General features: G+C 41.1%; 1 protein-coding gene across 1 annotated transcript; it reads left to right on the forward strand.

The window, feature by feature from the left end:
* The first annotated feature begins 3,392 nt into the window (after positions 1 to 3,392).
* LOC137728223 (uncharacterized) lies at positions 3,393 to 7,542 on the forward strand. The gene is made up of 8 exons (XM_068467071.1): positions 3,393 to 3,623; positions 3,778 to 3,908; positions 4,455 to 4,556; positions 4,683 to 5,100; positions 5,557 to 5,688; positions 5,881 to 6,198; positions 6,415 to 6,591; positions 7,036 to 7,542. Exons 1-8 carry the CDS (start codon positions 3,393 to 3,395, stop codon positions 7,540 to 7,542), a joined length of 2,016 nt encoding a protein of 671 aa, XP_068323172.1.
* The last annotated feature ends 5,140 nt before the right edge of the window (positions 7,543 to 12,682 follow it).

Below are 12,682 nucleotides of genomic sequence, written 5' to 3' on the forward strand. Positions count from 1 at the left end.
TATTTTTATTTGTAATTGAGAGATTTTAGGTTTAATTTTCACTAAAGACGAATCCGAACGAAATTAATATGCTACCCATCATCACCCCTGAGTGTAGATAATATCAAATGTATTAATTTTTTTTATGAGATTGACAAAAAAAAAAAAGTTTATGAGATTGGCAAACAATAGAAAAAATAGAATTTGGTTTGGCTCACTAAATTTTTTTTATCTTGCATGTTTTTTGGTTTCCTTTTGCCTGTCCGAAGTATTTTTCAAGTGGTTTACCTGGTTTGGGATTTTTCTGATACCTTCCCTTATAAAAATGTTCTGCTAATGTACTTATTCTGTTGCATAAAAACTCACCCATGTATAAACATCCAATAAAATCCTAAAATTTAAATAAATTACCACATAAAAAAAATAAGTAACCTATTAATATAAGATTTTTACAATTTATGCCACAACATCCTATAATTGTTCTCGTACACCCATTCTTAGCCAACTGTAACAGCCCGTCCCAGAGTTTTCGTACCGTAGGGGTAAAATGACGGTTTTGCCCCTAGTATTTTTGTTTCGTTGTGTGGTTATTTTGGGGTTTTGGTTGGCTGTTTTGGACCACACACACACACTCACACTCACACTCATCCTCTTCTCTGCTCTGTCCCGTATATGTCTCTCTCTCTCCCTTTCCTTTCTTCCTTGTACGGACAAGAATAAAAGTGCCCGAAAACGTTACGAATCGTGGATGAAAACTATACATTTGTGCTCGTGAGGTTCTTAGGAGTTCAACCATACCCATTTCAGGTAAGGATACCTTCGTTTTCACGTCGAACTCGAGATCCCCGATTTGGTCATTGTTCATGCACCCGTAAAATCTTGTGTTTTTTGGGAATTTCAGGCTTGTAGGAAGCTTGGTGAGGTCCTTAGGAAGCTTGGGGTGGTTCGTTTCAAGGTTTTGGACGTTGGGATCGTGAGTTGCAGGTTTGGCCGGTTTTGGTGGAGTTTTTCCAGTGAGATTCCGTTGGTTTTAGTGCTTGAAAGTGGTAAGGATTCGTTCCTCTAGTTGTAAGCTTCATTTTGGTACCAATTTCATGAAATTTGGGTGAAAAAGGAGTGAGATATTAAGTTTAGAAATTTTCTCGATTTTCCCGCGACGGTGACGGCGCCAGAGGTTGGCCGGAGAAGACGATGGAATATTTTGTCAATTTGGACGGAATACTCCTAACGGTGTTAGGTTAACTTTAACGGAATATGTCAAAGTTAATGGAATATTCCTGACGGCGTTAACTGACGCCGTCAGTGTGCCAGGGATGTGCTTGCGCGTGGGCGGCACATGTGACCGTGCCTTGGCCGGTCCGTGGGGACGCGTGTGGTGTTAGAAAATTATTTTTAAAATATGAGGATGTTCGTGAGGTTAAGTAGATCACGTTGGTGTATTCACACACCCCATTTGAGCATTGTATGAGAAGTTTTTACCTAGTTTGGGTTATGTGCTTTAAAATTAACATTTTTATAGTTGTTTTGCATATAGGTGAGACTTATCCCGAGGACGAGCGTAATCACTCAAGGCAAGGGGGTTACGACCCTTCTACATACCAGTGAGTGGGCTTTTGGTTTTCCGTATATACCTATATACTTGTGATTTTCCTAGAAAATGAAATTAAACGTTTATATGTTTTATATGCCATGCATTATGTTTGCCCGGTTAATTATGCATTATTAGTTGCATATATACATATGTTTGGTGCTGCGGACGCACAAGTAAGTGCCAGGTAAGTTATGGTTTATGTTTATGTTGAGTAGTGATTTGAGATGCATTGAGAACTCATAACCTGCACCCCCAGTGTTAGTGCTCCCGCCCTGAGTAGAGCACAGTCCTTCACGTGATGTTCACTTCCCGCACCACACGCTCATCTTGGATCCAAGTTAGGTGCACAGTTCTGTCATACAGACCACTATAGGTGGTTCCGACTTGTAGGTGACCCACGATTATTCGCCCAGCCTTCACGTGATCGTAGCACTTGAGTTTATTTATTTACACCCAGTCATGTCGTACAGACAACCTTAGGAGGTTCCGACTCGTGTGCAGGTATAGTTAGTGAGTTGGGGATTTGAGCTCTAACTTCAGCTGTACAGGTCACGTTAGGTGACTCCGGCTGACAGATTTCATGGCATTGAATTGACATTACCTGAGTACTTGCATTTCTATGTAGAGCATTCAACGTGGCATATTTACGAGCATGAGTTATATATATGTGCATGTTCTATTTTCTGGGAAACTATACAGGTTTTACGGCGAGGGGTTAGAACTTTTGTTATTGAAATGATTTTGAAAAGCTTTGTTTTTGCCCAGTCACGTTTTCTATTTTGCGCCCCTCCAAGTTCTAGTTTGGATAGTTCTGTTGGTGGCTCTCGAGGGATTCACGGCATATCTGACAGATTATCACCAGTGTAGGACCACCTTTGGATGTGTTTATTTAGTGTTTGTTTCTCCGGACTGCACTAGGTCTTCCGTGCTCTGAATATTGTTTTCACACTTATGCTTGCACATGTATGTTATTTACGTAGTGTATAGCTTGGTTTTTATTTATTCATACTTTTATTATTATTATTCTTAGCTTCCCCACTGTGCACATGGTTACGTCACCTTCACGTGACGGCCAGCATGCCCTGATCTCGGTCGGGGTATGTCAGTTTGGTATCAGAGTAGGGTTTGGCAGTCCTGTACTTTTGTGAGTATTTTAATTGTTTTGGTGTCTTCTGTCAGAACTATGCCGCCTCGTAGGTAACCACATCGCTCTGCTGAGCCTAGTTTCCCCGATGTAGCTTAACTGGAGGAAGCTATCGCCATCGCTATTCAGTTAGCGCTCCGCCCTCCCCAGAGGACACCTCTGGAGACTATGTACAATATGAAGCTGGATAAATTCGAGGGCCATGAGGGTTTTGAGGGAGCGGAGAGGTGGCTAGAACATATTGAGAAGACCTTTCGTGTTCTGCATAATCAGGGGAATCTCCCTATTGAGAAGTAGGTTGAGACGACATCTTGGTTTTTGGGTAAGGATTCGGCTTCCTAGTGGAAGCAGGGGGTCCGTCGTTTATCCCAAGAAGAGAAGACTGATTGGGAGGTATTCAGAGAGCTGTTCAGGAGAAGGTTTGTGCCTTCTGAGTATATAGACCGTAAAAAACAGGAATTCGCGGAGTTGAGGCAGGGGAAGTTGACGGCAAACAAATTACCGGAGGTTTACTGACTTGTCCCATTATCATCCGGATGTTGCTGGCAATCCAATAGAGATGCTTCGTTGTTTCTGTTTGGGTACTAAGAAGAAGTGGCGTTCTATGGCGACCACTACCCTTTATGACACTACCAAAAGTTCTATGAGATTCTATTGAGGATTGAGGATTCCGAGAACATGCCCAGTAAGAATGAGGAGGAAGAAAAAGATGGTAACCAAAGGAAAGATGACAAGGGCAAGGGTCAGACGTCGTTCGGACCTCGCAAGACCCAGAGCTTTAAGCGGGGTGGAACCAGTTCTAGCTCTTCTAGGGGTGGTTTTAGTGCCACTGGTCAGGGTCGTGGTGGTAGATTTGCTAGGGGTGCTAGAGGCCAGAGGCAGGGTGATGCTGGTAGAGGAATGGCTCAGGTTTGCCGCAGGTGTAATAATCGACATTTTGGAGAGTGCAGGAGAGGCAGCAGTGGTTGCTTCACTTGTGGGCAGATGGAACATCGGGCTGCAAATTGTCCCCAAAGCTCTGCCCCAGTAGACTTTCTTGCCACCACCTACACCGATCCAGCAGGTTCCTGGTCCTGGTCGTTATGGGCAGACGGGTCGTGGTAGTGCCTATTACTACCAGGTTGATGTTGTTCCTTATGCCCCAGGACTGTATCCATATCCCCAGGATCCATATTCTCAGGGTGGTTATCCCCAGTATTTTGGTGGCTATATGTCGTATCCTCTAGTTCCAGCAGATGGGTCTTAGTGGTATCAGGGAGAACAGCCTCAGCAGGGGGAGATTGCTGCGAGTAGTGCGAGATCTTCAAGGCAGTCTGGTCAGCCTAGTCAGGGGCGTGGCCAGACCAATAAAGGTAGTGGTGGACGACAGCAGACCTAGGGACGTATTCATAACATCTCTCTGCAGGATGCTCAAAATAATCCAGACTTGATCATGGGTACGTTAAATATCCTTGATTATTTTGCTAGAGTATTAATTGACTGTGGTGCTACACATTCTGTGATTTCTCATACCTTTGCTTAAGTGACGCAACCTCACCCTACACCTCTAGGGTATGATTTAGAGTTTGCTATGCCTAGAAGGGAGAGATGTATTGTTGATTGTGTGTATCCAGGATGTCCAGTGATGGTGGAGGATGTTATTATGCCAGCTGATCTTATCCCGCTAGATATTGTTGACTTTGATGTGATTTTGGGCACAGATTGGTTGCATTTCAATCATGCCAATATTGATTGTTACAGGAAAATAGTTACATTCCATCGTCCTGGATTACCTGTGGTTACTTTTGTGGGCGAGCAGAGTGGGGTGAGACATGATGTTATTTCTGCTATGCGAGCGAAAAGGTTATTATCGAAAGGTTGCTAGGGATACTTAGCTTATGTGGTGTTGAACGATGCTACTCCTAGTAGTGTGGAGGATGTAAGGGTAGTCAGACATTTTCCTGATGTTTTCCCTAATGATTTACCTAGGTTGCCGCCAGACCGAGACGTGGAGTTCACCATTGATTTGCTTCCAGGTATTAATCCTATATCTTTGACTCCTTACCGTATGGCTCCTGTTGAGTTGAGGGAATTAAAAGTTCAGTTGCAGGAATTAGCGGATAAGGGTTTTATTCAGCCTAGTACTTCACCTTATGGAGCTCCAGTGTTGTTTGTGAGGAAGAAAGATGGAACTTTGAGGCTATGTATTGATTACCGACAACTGAATCGGGTAACGATTAAAAACCGTTATCCATTGACGCGTATTGATGATTTGTTTGATCAGCTTCAAGGTGCTTATGTACTCTCCAAGATTGACTTGAGGTCTGGATACTATCAGTTGAAGATTAGTAGGGAGGATGTCCCTAAGACTGCTTTCAGGACTCATTATGATGATTACGAGTTTCTGGTTATGCCATTTGGATTGACGAATGCGCTAGCTACTTTTATGAATTTGATGAATCGAGTATTCCAGCCATATTTGGATAGATTTGTTATTGTCTTCATTGACGATATTCTGGTGTACTCTAAGTCTAAATCGGAGCATATTCGACATCTTACGTTGGTGTTGAAAAGATTGAGGGAACACCAACTATATGCTAAGTTTAGCAAGTGTCAGTTCTGGTTAGATTAAGTAGCATTTTTGGGGCATGTTATTTCAGCTCAAGGTATCTTGGTGGATCCTCAGAAGGTGGCAGCTGTGGAGAAGTGGGAGCAACCGTGAACCGTCACTAAGGTGAGGAATTTCCTTGGTTTAGCAGGGTATTATCGACGGTTTGTTAAGGATTTTTCTATGATTGCTTTACCACTGACGAGGTTAACGAGGAAAGATGTTAAATTTGAGTGGGATGATAATTGTGAGCAGAGTTTTCAACAGTTGAAGTATTGTCTCACTCATGCACCTGTTTTGGCACTCCCGGACGATAGTGGTGATTTTGAGGTCTATAATGATGCTTCCTTGAATGGTCTGGGATGTGTGTTGATGCAGCATGGTAGGGTAATTGCTTATGCTTCACGACAATTGAAACCTCATGAGTTGAATTATCCTACGCATGATTTAGAGTTAGCTGCCATTATCTTTGCATTGAACTTGTGGAGACATTATCTTTATGGAGAAAAATGCAAGATCTTTACAGATCATAAGAGTCTTCAGTATCTTTTCACGCAGAGGGATCTTAATCTTCGTCAGCAGAGGTGGTTGGAACTGCTTAGTGATTATGATTGCACGATTGATTATCACCTTGGTCGTGCAAATGTGGTAGCGGATGCATTTAGCAGGAAGTCTCAGGGCCGTATCAATGCGTTGTACGCTAGTCGCGTTCCTCTTCTGGCAGACTTAAGATCCACGGGAGTGAGGCTAGAGACAGAAGATCAAGAGGTGGCTTTACTTGCTAATTTTCAAGTTAGGCCAATTTTAGTTGATCGTGTGCTTGAAGCTCAGGTAGCTAATGAGGAAACTCAAGAAATAATCCAAGCAAGGAATCAGGGGAAGAGGAAAGACCTCAGAGTTCGTGAATCGGATAACATGCTTATACAGGAAGGTAGGATGTTTGTGCCTAATAATTGGGATTTAAAGAAAGCAATTCTTGATGAAGCACATATCTCAGCTTATGATATGCATCCAGGAGCTACTAAAACGTATCATACCATTCGACCATTTTATTATTGGCCGGGTATGAAGAGGGAGATAGCTGAGTATGTTAGTATGTGTGCTGTTTATTAGCAAGTTAAAGCTGAAAAGAAGAAGCCGTTCAAGTTGTTGCAGCCGTTTCCCGTTCCAGAGTGGAAATGGGAAAACATTACTATGGATTTTGTGTACAAGCTTCTGCGTACACATAATGGTTTTGACGGCATTTGGGTGATTGTTGATCGGCTTACTAAGTCAGCACATTTCATTCCAGTGAGGGAGAAGTCTTCTTTGGGCTGATTAGCTAAGTTGTTCATCTCGAAGATTGTGAAGTACCATGGTGTTCCTGTGAGTATCGTTTCGGATCGTGACCAAAGATTTACTTCTAAATTTTGGGTGGCTTTTCAAGAAGCTTTGGGTATGAGGTTACTCTATAGTACGACATATCATCCTTAGACAGACGGACAGTCAAAGAAAACCATTCAGACGTTGGAGGATATGTTGAGATCTTCGGTGTTACAGTTTGGCGATGCTTGGCACAAACGGTTGGATTTAATGAAATTTTCCTACAACAACAGCTTTCATTCAAGTATCGGCATGGCACCATTTGAGGCGTTGTATGGTAGATCTTGTCGCACACCCTTGTGTTGGTCAAAGGTCGGAGAAAGAGTTTTGGTGGGCACAGAGATTGTTTAGGAGACTACTCAAAATGTTCAGGTAATCAAGTCTAACCTGAAAACAGCCCAGGATCGACAAAAGAGCTTGGTGGATCGGCATGCTACTGACAGAGTGTATAAGGTTGGCGATTGGGTGTTTCTGAAGTTTTCACCGTGGAGAGCTGTTGTACGATTTGGAAAGAAAGGTAAACTAAGTCCCAGGTATATCGGACCGTACATGATCACTGAACGAGTTGGTGAAGTGGCTTACAGACTTGAGTTGCCTTCTGAGCTGGCAAAAGTGCATAATGTTTTCCACGTGTCTATGCTTCGACATTATGTTGCGGATCTGTCTCAGGTAATACCTCCTCAACCCTTGGAAATTAATCAGGATTTAACTTATGATGAAAAACCAGTGATGATTCTGGATTGGAAAGAAAAGGTTCTGAGGAACAAGACTGTGAATTTGGTGAAAGTTTTGTGGAGGAATCATTCAGCAGAGGAGGCTACTTGGGAGACTGAGGATCGGATGAGAGATTTGTATCCTCGGTTGTTCTTTGATCCTTAGTGGTTGCTGTGAGTGGTTGTTATGAATTTTGGGACAAAATTTTATTAAGGTGGGTAGGTTGTGACAACCCATCCCTGAGTTTTCGTACCGTAAGGGTAAAATGATGGTTTTGCCCCTAGTAATTTTGTTCCGTTGTGTGGTTATTTTGGGGTTTTGGTTGGCTATTTTGGACCACACACACACACTTACACTCATCCTCTTCTCTACTCTGTCCCGTATCTGTCTTTCTCTCTCCCTTTCCTTTCTTCCTTGTACGGATAAGAACAAAAGTGCTCAAAAACGTTACGGATTGTGGATGAAAACTATACATTTGTGCTCATGAGGTTCTTAGGAGTTCAACCATACCTATTTCAGGTAAGGATACCTTCGTTTTCACGTCGAACTCGAGATCCCTGATTTGGTCACTGTTCATGCACATGTAAAATCTTGTGTTTTTGGGAATTTCAGGCTTGTAGGAAGCTTGGTGAGGTCCTTAGGAAGCTCGGGGTGGTTCGTTTGAAGGTTTTGGACATCGGGATCGTGAGTTACAGGTTTGGCCGGATTTGGTAGAGTTTTTCCGGCGATATTCCATTGGTTTTAGTGGTTAAAAGTGGTAAGGATTTGTTCCTCTAGTTGTAAGCTTCATTTTGGTACCAATTTCATGAAATTTGGGTGAAAAATGAATGAGATATTAAGTTTAGAAATTTTCCCGATTTTCTGGCGACGGTTACAGCGCCGGAGGTTGGCCGGAGAAGACGACGGAATATTCTGTCAGTTTAGACGGAATATTCCTAACGGCGTTAGGTTAATTTTAACGAAATCTATCAAAGTTAACGAAATATTCCTGACGGCGTTAACTGACGCCGTCAGTGTGCCAGGCACATGCATGCGCGTAGTCGGCGCGTGTGGCCGTGCCTTGGCCGGCACATGGGGGCACGTGCGGTGTCAGAAAATTATTTTAAAAATATGGGGATGTTCGTGAGGTTGAGTAGATCACGTTGGTGTATTCACAAACCCCATTTAAGCATTGTATGACAAGTTTTTACCTAGTTTGGGTTATTTGCTTTAAATTAACGTTTTTATAGTTGTTTCGCATATAGGTGAGACCTATCCCGAGGACGAGCGCAGTCACTCGAGGTAAGGGGGTTACGACCCTTCTACATACCAGTGAGTAGGCTTTTGGTTTTCCGTGTATACCTATACTTGTGATTTTCCCAGAAAATGAAATTAAACGTTTATATGTTTTACATGCCATGCATTATGTTTTCCCGGTTAATTATGCATTATTAGTTGCATATATACATATGTTTGGTGCTACGGACGCACAGGTAAGTGTCAAGTAAGTTATGGTTTATGTTTATGTTTAGTAGTGATTTGAGATGCATTAAGAGCTCATAACCTGCAGCCCCGGTGTTAGTGCTCCTGCCCTGAGTAGGGCACAATCCTTCACGTGATGTTCACCTCCCGCACCACACGCTCATCTTGGATCCAAGTTAGGTGCACAGTCCTGTCGTACAGACCACTATAGGTGGTTCCGACTCGTAGGTGAACCACGATTATTCGCCCAGCCTTCACGTGATCGTAGCACTTGAGTGTATTTATTTACACCCAGTCCTGTCGTACAGACCACCTTAGGTGGTTCCGACTCGTGTGCAGGTATAGCTAGTGAGTTGAGGATTTGAGCTCTAGCTTCAGCCATATAGGTCACGTTAGGTGACTCCGGCTAACAGATTTCATGGCATTGATTTGACATTACCTGAGTAATTGCATTTCTATGTAGAGGCATTCAACGTGGCATATTTACGAGCATGAGTTATATAGATGTGCATATTCTATTTTTTGGGAAACTATACAGGTTTTACAGCGAGGGGTTAGAACTTTTATTATTGAAATGATTTTGAAAAGATTTGTTTTTGCCCACTCACGTTTTCTGTGGGTTAGAACTTTTATTATTGAAACTATACAGGTATTACGGCGAGGGGATAGCTATGTTGGTGGCTCTCGAGGGATTCATGGCATATTTGACAAATTATCACCAGTGTAGGACCGCATTTGGGTGTGTTTATTTAGTGTTTGTTTCTCCGGACTGCACTAGGTCTTCCATGCTTTGAATATTGTTTTCACACTTACACTTGCACATGTATGTTATTTACGCAGTGTATAGCTTGGTTTTTATTTATTTATACTTTTATTATTATTATTCTTAGCTTCCGCACTGTGCACATGGTTACGTCACCTTCACGTGACAGCCAGCATGCCCTGATCTCGGTCAGGGTGTGTCACAACCATTATGGCTAACATTTTTAACAAGTTCTTTTCTCTGTTTAATCTAAACTGCATATTAATAAGACATTTGTCAACCAAAAACTAATAAAATTACTATTATACCCTTTAATACAAAACTGAAAGGAGATAATAGGAAAAAAAAACAATGTGGGCATTAAAGTAATTTTGTACAAACAAGTTTTTTCTCTTTTTTTTTCTTTACCTCACAGCTATGTCACTTTATCAATACCTTCTATACTCATTCTCTCATTCTCTCTCTCTCTCTTTCCTAACTGCCAACGCTATTTCTGGGATGCCTGCCAACCAATTAAAAACAAATAACTCCTCTCATAAACAAATTAAAAAAAATATATTTAAAAATATAAAAAATATATTTCTCAACACACAGTGACCTTTGCTAGTAATGAATTAATATAATGCATTAGCATATCTCTTAACTATACAACTTTAGATAAATTATTTTGCGAACATATAAACTCCTATATAATAGTAAAACATAAAATAGAAGATATATTTTTTGAAAGTTAAATTGTAGGTAAATTATATTCGTACAAAAATAAAATTGTAGACACGTTATTGTTGTAAAAAAGATAATTTTTTTATATAAAATTGTAGATACATTATTGTAGCATAGTAGGTAAATTATTTTCATATAAAATAAAAAACTAGGTAAATTATGACACACCTGGACCTAGAATGTCTACCTAAACTCTGAATCGAGCTATGTTGGCCAACACTCGAAAGGTGACGATGCCATACAGTGTAGTAAGGTGGAAAATGAGAATAAATTTAAACCTAAAAGTGCCTAAATGTAAGAGTGCACATGTGAGCGAGAATGAACCCATTTCGCACGTGATGTCAGCGCATAAGTAAGGTACAGTAAAAGTAGAATGAGAATTATACCATTGAAGGTAATCTCCTATACCAAGATTTACCAAGAATCCTCGTCGACACGAAAGCTCTGCTACTAAAACCTGGATGGGCGAAAAATAAGGGTGAGTGGGCCTGAAAATAAAGTTTATAAAACCTTTTCAAAAACGTAGTAACCCCTCACCATAATATATATATATATATATATATATATGCATATAGCATGAAAACACTTACCGTAAATAGAAATACTTCAAAAATACGATAAGACACAATATTTCTAATCACACTATCTTGCATAAATGAACATATAATATCAGGTGCTCATTGACATATGTTGACACACGAGCTCATGCAGAGATATTCATGAACATGACTGGGTATAATAAGGATTTACGCTCTACTACTACTATTCCTAATTGCCTATAGCAATCTAGGACATGACTCCAAAGTGAGCGTACGGTGCGATGTGGACATACATGTGAAGCCTAGCCTTGGCCTGGGCAAGTACAAACACTAGTATAGCACACAATGAACAAATAATGTAAATATGATCATGTAACAACAATTCGATAATTCTAATCATTGAAGTATTATTCATGACCGTAAATACAATTAAGGCATCCATAATACCTGTGCATCTCGTAGGATGTAGCATAATTCATGAATTCCATCAATATGCTAATTCTTATAAATGTTAATCTAATATAGTAACATAGAAAATTCTTTATCAAATATATAAATGGAAACTAAATAAATATATAATATTTAAAAGCAAAGACCCACTCACAAATCATGTCGTCAAGTCGAACCCACCTCTCGGGCATCGAAAGTCCCTGTGATGCGTTTCACCTAGAAACAAAACCATTTACGTAAATATATACGTACTAATACAAATACGTGTTTTCATGCAAAGTGTGGCTAATAAAAGAACTACTTTAAAATGATCAAATTTCAAAAAAGGGACGGCAAATTTGGATTTTGCACGTCGAGAAGCCTAAGACGAGACCTCAGGTTCCTCCATGCACCACTCATAGTGGCTCCCCCACACGCCTGGGAGTAGGCCGGTACTCGTTTTCTTCGCAAAGGTCTGCAAATTGCAGGTTACAAAGCCAACTTTCAGAGCTCCAACCAAGCTCATTTCTTAACCAAAATCAATGACTTAAGAACCTAAATGAGAAATGTAGGGAATCGATCTATACCCATTTAAGGCCGTGAAATGGCCGGAGTTGGCTGGAAAAATGGGGCCATGATTTAGTTTTTTTCCAGAAATCTGGGGAAAGTTTTCCCTCACCTCATTAGCCTCCAAATCCTACTAAAACGAGTTTAAACCTTAAAATCCTTCACAAACAATGAAAAGGGTAAGAGAGAGTGAGTTCCTGAGGCCTACATTGGTCAGAAAATCATGAAGTTTTGTTGGGAAAACTTCAAGTTCAAACAGAGCTCCGTGTGAGCTTCTACGCACAGTTTTTGTAAGCCAAGGCTTGGATTAAGTTTTTAGGGGTGAGAGGATGGTGGTCTAATGGCGTGTTAGCCTCGACAGAGTCGGCCATGGCAGTAGGTCGCCATCTCAATTTCTGTGCAGTGGGCACAAGGTAGAGAGAGTGAGATTAATGGGGTTTAGAAGCCAGAAAATGGAAGGTGGTGGTGGTGTTTTGCTAGAGTTAGCAATGGTGATGGCTCGTGTCTATATACAGAGAGCAAAAGGAGAGTTTAAGATGAGAGAGTTAAGAGAATGAGAATGAGATTTCGAGAGAAAGAGAGTGAGGATAAAAATGTTAAAGAGAGAGAGTGTGTCTGAGAAGTATGAAGGAAGGGAACTCGGGGACAAGGGAGGAATGAGGCGTGGGCCCCACCTGGCACACAGCCCAAAGCCATAAGGGACAAAACAGAAAAATAGCTCACGTAAATGTGAAATTATTGCTCCTCACATTTGTAATGTCATAAAATTTTAACCGTAACTCTAATTTCGATTCCGTTTGCATCCACGCATTCGTAGCGACAA

The sequence above is a fragment of the Pyrus communis genome, chromosome 3, assembly GCF_963583255.1.
Source record: "Pyrus communis chromosome 3, drPyrComm1.1, whole genome shotgun sequence".
Taxonomy (NCBI): domain Eukaryota; kingdom Viridiplantae; phylum Streptophyta; class Magnoliopsida; order Rosales; family Rosaceae; genus Pyrus; species Pyrus communis.

Coding starts and splice junctions, on each gene's coding strand:
- LOC137728223 (XM_068467071.1), top strand. CDS start 3,393: ATGCCCAGTAAGAATGAGGAGGAAGAAAAAGATGGTAACCAAAGGAAA. Junction 3,909..4,454: donor TCTCAGGGTGGTTATCCCCA/GTATTTTGGTGG, acceptor TGATTGTTACAG/GAAAATAGTTACATTCCATC. Junction 6,199..6,414: donor GGAAGAGGAAAGACCTCAGA/GTTCGTGAATCG, acceptor GCTGTTTATTAG/CAAGTTAAAGCTGAAAAGAA.